Below are 7,397 nucleotides of genomic sequence, written 5' to 3' on the forward strand. Positions count from 1 at the left end.
ATTATGACCGTCTTCTATTTGTTTCTCTGTTCATTCTACTAAGATTGGTGTTTGCCTTTACATACTAGTACTATTCGACAGTACTAACGTCCCTTTTACCGGGGGCGCTACATCTTTAAATGGATATAGGTGCTTCCATAGCATACATTGTTGGTCGCAGCTAGTGGTGCATCCTCTTTCCAGCTGACTTGGTGAGCCCCACTTCATTTCGGGGTCCTGTATCATTGTTTATCATGTACTTTGTGTTTTCAGGTATAGCCAGAGACTTGTTGCAGGCATTTCCATATTACTCTTCAGTTGTATTTAGAGGCTTTGTAGACAGGTTGTGGGTGGTGTCGGGTATTGGAATTAAAATAGAAATATTGATGTTTGGCAAAGATGTATAAAACTTGTAATATCTTCAAAATTATGAACAAAGTTACTAATGGAAATGAAATGGAAGTCGTTAATGATATATTTTCATGATTTGATTAATGGAGTACATTTCCTCTTTATTCAAAGACGAATTTGGGTAGTATGAAACCTAACAGGCTTGCTCAATCGGGTTTACTCGGTTGAGCGCCTTTCGCGCTCCTCGGTTTTTGGGGCGTGACAACTATAATGTATTAAATAGGTTTCTTTTTGTATGATTTAGATCTATCTCTTTGATATTTAATCTTCTATAGACTTTATTCTTGAGTCTCAATCTGGTTAATATCTTTCTACTCGTGTGATTTATATTTTTTTTTGTCTCTGCTTAGTTTCTTTTACACTACTGTAGAATAGTTGATGTATCTATACTCTGTCTATCTTTCATGTTTCTTAATTCATCACCCTTTAAGCAGTAAAAATGATTATAGTGTTTTGCTAAGTCCTATAAAATTAAAGTACGTACCCAATAGGTCATGTGCGTGCCTGGTTATTCATGAGAGCTCTAGAGACTAGGTCAAAATCTCATAGGAGCGGGCCACTCTACTCTCATATAGGTGAATTCATCAAGTGTATACTGATTTTAAATACACCATCCATAAGGACTATCTGGGACATTTGGATAAACAGGAATAACAACAACCAAAACAATACAAAAAACTCTATCAATATCAACCTTGTCATTGCTAGGGCGACTGAATTTAGTCTCTTAACCGAAAATAGTATTCTGACTTCCCCAAAAATCCACGTCAATATTAAATGGCATAGACCCCCAAAGGGATGGTTCAAACTAAACATAGATGCAAGCTTCAACAATAATTTACAAAAATGTGGACTGGGTGGTGTAATCAGAAATGCCAACGGACACTGGATAGTTGGCTTTGCAAAACCAGCTCATGCACGTGGTTCATTACATGCTGAGATCAAAGCATTACTAGTAGGACTTAAAACAGCTCATGCTTGGGGAATGTTCCCTCTCCAAATAGAAACAGACTCGACGGAGGTAATCCTATCAATACAACAAGGTAATAGACTCTATGCTAACATTATCAACAAATGCAGGTTGTTAATGCACCAACAGAAGGAGGTAACCATCCAGCACGAGTTCAGGCAAGGGAATAAGGTAGCTCACCAAATGGCAAAGAAGGCAACTGCTGATCTAATGAAGGAGAAAGTTTTTGTGGAACCACCAGATGATGTAAAAAGTCTAGTAGAAACTGAATTACTAGAACAATATATTTTTGGAAAATTCCTATCTTATGATGCTTGTAAAAATTTAGCAAGCTTCGGTAAGCAAAGTGTCCTATGCGATACTAACTATGAAAGTCATGTACTGCATGTTCCTTAACTTTTAATATATATATATTTTCTGTTTGCTCAAAAAAAAAAATACCAAAAATTAACCGAACCGTAGTGATACCGATGAAAAACCAACATAATTGAGACAGTTTCAAAAACTCTAATTTTGGTTATGCATAATAGAATAATCGAAAAATTGATATCATACAAATAGTAGGAGTTGTAAGTGCAGGATTTCTATAGTATAAAGGGTATTAAGTGTTTGATTTTAAAATATAAGAAATTTATATGAAACTAAATCATATTATAAGGTTGTTTATCACTGAATGTAAACCGTCTCGTATTAGTTAAGCACAAAAGAAGAAGAAGCATTGCTTCCCGCGTTTTCCATCAATTAAATTCATGCGTGCAAGATATTTCAGCCACCGTCACCACCTCCTATATATCTTTAACGGTTTCATTACCCTCTAAGCTTCTTCTTTCTTCCTCTGCCTCTATCTTTCTTTATTCCTTCCTCTTCTTCACCTCCAATAAGCCCGGCCCCTTTATATACTCAGAACTTCTTTCTTCAAATTATTACTTACCCATCATAATCAATTTTATCTGAGAAGTCCTGCTAATCTTTTGATTAATCTATTGCTCCTTAGTTGAGGAATTTGTAAAGGACGATTCTTTTGGGTAAAAGTTGGATTTTCCCATTTCCGGGTATTGCTTTTATTCAGCTTTTCTGTGAATTATTGCAGTTTCTTGCTAATTTTTCTTGTGGTACTGGTACCTGTATGAAAGTGTGTTTTTTATTTTGTAGGATTTGTTGTTTGGGCATTTATTGGGGGTATTTATTTCAATTTGTTGTCATCCCATTAATTGTCTTTTCTACTTTTGACTATTAGCTCTCAGTATTGGTTCTCTTTTCTTAGGATATTATTGATCTTACTTGAATAGTTAGCTGAGATTGGAGTTTATTTCCCTAGTAAAATTGTAATCTTAATCAGAGCTTTAGAGGAGGATTACTAGTTTTGGGTTTTGTTTGTAAAGAATATATAGTTGCTTAAGTTTAGATATTTATTTAACTGGTTTTAATTTCTTGTTGTTTATGTAGAACCTGAATCTGAATTGAGATTATACCATGGGAGGGCACATGAGCAAAAAGCCAGGTGAAACTACATTGGAGAATCTACGTTACATAAGTGAGCTGAATTCATATGAAGCCGCGTGCAGGCTTGACGCTGATCTGCAGTCCTTCGATGCAACTCTACAAGCTCGAACCAGCCATGCTATCAACACCTTGGCTGGTGGGGTTGAAGTTAGAGCACTCTCCTTTAATTCGTTGAAACAAGTAACCGAATCCCTATTGGAAATGAATCAGGAAGTTGTGAAGGTTATACTGGATTGCAAGAAGGACATATGGAAGACTCGAGAATTGTTTGAGCTTGTTGAGGAGTACTTTGATAATAGCCTGAAAACTTTGGACTTCTTGGCTGCATTGGAGAAATGCCTAAAACGAGCTCGGGATAGTCAGTTGCTGATTCTTGTAGCACTTCAACAATTTGAAGAGGAGAGTGGGGTTGAAGGGAATAGCTATAAAAAGACCTTAGAGGAATTGAAGAATTTCAAAGCTGCTGGAGAACCTTTCACTGAGGAATTCTTCCAAATTTTCCAGTCAGTTTATATGCAGCAAATGCTGATGCTCGAGAAGTTGCAGCTGAAAAAGCATAAGCTTGACAAAAGGCTTAAGTACATCCATGCTTGGAGGAAAGTCTCAAATGTAATATTTGCGGCTACTTTTGCTGCTGTAATAATTTGCTCAGTGGTGGCTACTGTCATAACAGTTCCAGCAGTTGCATCTGCTCTAGCTGCTGTTCCATTTGGCTCTATGGGAAAGTGGATTGATTCCTTTCTAGAGAAGTATGAAGATGTTCTCAAAGGGCAGAAGGAGTTGATCAACACAATGTATGTGGGTACTTTTATCACAATTAAGGACTTGGACACCATCAGAGTGCTAATAGATCGATTGGAAATTGAGGTTGATTCACTCTTGAAGAATGTTGACTTTGCAATTGATGAACAGGCTGTAAAGCTTGGTATAGAAGAGATAAGGAAGAAGCTTGATGTTTTTATGAAGAATGTTGAAGATCTTGGAGTTCAAGCTGATGTGTGTAGCCGAGATATTCGCAGGGCAAGGACTGTTATCTTACAAAGGATCATAAAGAACCCCAACCATTGAGTTGCAAAGTTGCCTTCATTGTTGGAAACTTTATCTTTTTTATTTCTTGAGAACAAATTTGATCTAAATCTGAAACCTGGGTCCTGCTAGAGGACTCCTTAGCCTTCATACCAAGAAAGGTACTTTATTATATTCATTCATTAGGCATATCAAGTACTAATTATTTGTTGATTCTTTATGTGAATGAAATCTCAGAACATTTTCTCAAATCTTTTGTCTATTTTCTGATTCATGCGGATACTGCTACTCTTAATCTTTTATTTGGGGTTTCATTGTGATATAATGTGAGAATCAGCCTCATCATTTGTGGGAAGATGTCAGCCAAGTGTAGAATATTTCATTTGTATATTTCTTGCAGTACAAGAATTATAGTTTGTTGGCCCAAATTCAAATGAAGTTTTGAAGATTGACAAAATTAACTTAGTCATGAACCAGGTCCATCATGTGAGACAGACACAGTATTGATATACTTATACACGTGACATACGTGTGAAGATAAGTCTCAAGGGTCAGCAACAATATCTTCTGAGTTGATCGAAAAGGTTGCATAGGATAAGGAGTTGAAGTCTCCTTATGTGAAGAGAACTACATCCGGATCAAGAATAAGGATTGGGGTTTGAATTGTTCTAGGACTCGAATTTGATGAAGGATCAGCAAGTCGAGTTTTAATCAAACTCTGATTACTAACTCTATAAATAATAATGATTGTTCTCTTTTACAGTGTTGCACAAAAACGCAGAAGTGAAACTAAATCGAAGAGCAAAATAGCAAGGCTTTTTGCAAGCAATTTACATGAGATTCAAGTGTGCAAACCTGAAGCTACTTGGATAAGATAGAAGAACCAATTCCATTGTGTCTTTCTTTTAATCTAGTTCAATTGTAGTAGGTGTTTTCATATTGTACCTTTCAGCTTTATCTAGAAGCAATTGTATTAGGTACTTTGAGTATTCAAGTTAGAGTTAACTTGAAAGTGTCGCAGCAGTTGAGGCTGTGTGCCACACTGGGATTAGAGTTTAATCCTTAGGTTTACAAAGAGTTTTGTAAATGCTGTTTTGGCTCAGTGATTTTAGTGGAAGTTTGGGAAAATCCTACTGAGTAGTAGGTCGTGGTTTTTTCACCTATTGAGCCAGGTGTTTTCCACGTAAAAATCTCTGTGTTCTTTATTTTATGCACTCTTAATTCCGCAAACAGTCTTAGTAAGTACATCTGGAAGAACCAGGTTCTTCTAGTGCGAAAATTAGGTACCACACAAATCACCCCACCCCCCTCTTGTGTGGTATTGACGTCTAAGAACATCAATTGGTATCAGAGCAGGTTATCCTTGAAGAGGCTAACACCTTAGGAGAAGATCAACGATGAGTGCACCACCTGGGAACTGGGAAGGGCAATCCACTGCTAGGCCTCCACTTTTCAATGGTCGGTACTATTCTTGATGGAAGAACAGGATGAGAGATCACATCATAAGGGAAGACTATGAACTCTGGGACATAGTCACTGATGGTCCCCTAGCAACCACAAAGAAGAATGCTGAAGGAGTTGATGTGCCAAAGACAAAAGCTGACTGCACTGCTGAAGATTTGAAGAAAATTTGGGAAAAATGAAAGATGAATTATACAAGAAAGATGAATTCATTAAAGTCTTGAAAGAAGATCTAGGAAAGGTAAAACATTAACTAGACAGAACTTGCAAGTGGAACAAGGCTTCTGATGCTCTCTCCTGGCTGCAAGAGCATCATAGCAGTAACAAAAGAGGACTTGGCTATGGGACTCAAGCTCCAAAATGGGATCCAAAAAGCAAGTACCTCACTCTTCCTGAAAATAAAATCTGCACACACTGTGGTAAGACTGGCCATTACAAATATGAATGTAATGCAAAAGAAAAGGCCAGTCAAAGAAACAAAGCTTTTGTTCAAGAAAAGCACAAGCTGCCTAGTTGGGCAAGAAAGAATCTGATTCATCCTGTTGCCCATAGAAAGGGACCCAAACTAGTTTGGGTTCCTAAGACTAACCCTCGATTTCCTTTTGAAGGTCCAAGTGAAAGGGAGGAGCCAAATATGGTATATGGATAGTGGCTGCTCAAAACATATGACTGGGGACAAGGACCTGTTCCTTTCACTTGAGGACCTAAAGGGAGGTAATGTCTCCTTTGGTAATGGAAAGAAAGGTGAGATCATTGGGGTTGGAAAGGTAGGAAAAATAGATTCTCATTCTATAGAGAATGTCTACCTCATAGATGGCTTGAAATATAGCCTAATAAGTGTGTCACAATTGTGTGACAGAGGTAATCTTGTGGCATTTACCTCCACAAAATGCTTTGTGATTAACCTTATCACTGACAAGATTGTTTTGCAGGGAAAAAGAATTAACAATATTTACATTGTAGATTTGTCCACTCTTTTAGAAAATGAACTCACTTGTTTAAGTGTGTTGGTTAATGATCCCCTCCTATGGCACAAAAGACTTGGTCATGTCAGTCTAAATCAGCTAAACAAATTAGTCTCCAAGGACTTGGTTATAGGGTTACCTAATATCAAGTTCAAGGAAGACAAAGTTTGTGAGGCATGTGCAAAGGGGAAGCAAGTAAAGTCATCCTTCAAATCCAAGAAAATGGTAAGTTCGCCCAAGACGTTGGAACTGGTTCATATGGATCTATGTGGTCCAATGAGAACCATGAGCAGAGGTGGAAAGAAGTATGTAATGGTGCTAGTTGATGACTATTCTAGATTCACCTGGGTTTTATTTCTAACTTCCAAAGATGAAGCATTTGACATGTTTTCTGCATTTGTTAGGAAAACTCATAAACAATTAGGAAATCAACTTGTATCCATTAGATCTGATCATGGAACTGAGTTTGAAAACTTTAAGTTTGCTGAGTTCTGTGATGAAAATGGCGTAGATCACAACTTCTCTGCACCTAGGACTCCACAACAAAATAGAGTAGTTGAAAGGAAAAATAGAACTCTTGAGGATATGGCTAGAACAATGTTAGTATCTAGCAAATTGCCTCACATTTTCTGGGCAGAGGCTGTAAACACTGCATGTTACATCATAAATAGATGCATGACCAGACCTCTAGTAGAGAAGACTCCCTATGAGTTACTTAAAGGGAGAAAACCAAATATATCCCATCTTAGGGCATTTGGTTGCAAGTGCTATGTGCACAATAATGGAAANTAGGCCTCCACTTTTCAATGGTCAGTACTATTCTTGGTGGAAGAACAGGATGAGAGATCACATCATAGGGGAAGACTATGAACTCTGGGACATAGTCACTGATGGTCCCCTAGCAACCACAAAGAAGAATGCTGAAGGAGTTGATGTGCCAAAGACAAGAGCTGATTGCACTGCTGAAGATTTGAAAAAATGGGAAAAGAATGCCAAGGCCAAGAAATGGCTTGTGTGTGGATTAGGACCAGACGAGTACAGCAGGATTCAAAGCTGCACCACTGCTAAGGAAATCTGGGACA

The 7,397-nt window shown here is 37.6% G+C and overlaps 1 protein-coding gene across 1 annotated transcript; it reads left to right on the forward strand.

Annotated features, from left to right (window-relative positions):
- On the forward strand, positions 2,238 to 4,073 carry LOC109224612 (UPF0496 protein At4g34320-like). The gene is made up of 2 exons (XM_019389157.1): positions 2,238 to 2,412; positions 2,807 to 4,073. Exon 2 carries the CDS (start codon positions 2,834 to 2,836, stop codon positions 3,929 to 3,931), a length of 1,098 nt encoding a protein of 365 aa, XP_019244702.1. The 5' UTR covers positions 2,238 to 2,412; positions 2,807 to 2,833; the 3' UTR covers positions 3,932 to 4,073.

This window comes from Nicotiana attenuata, chromosome 3 (assembly GCF_001879085.1).
Source record: "Nicotiana attenuata strain UT chromosome 3, NIATTr2, whole genome shotgun sequence".
NCBI classification, from domain to species: domain Eukaryota; kingdom Viridiplantae; phylum Streptophyta; class Magnoliopsida; order Solanales; family Solanaceae; genus Nicotiana; species Nicotiana attenuata.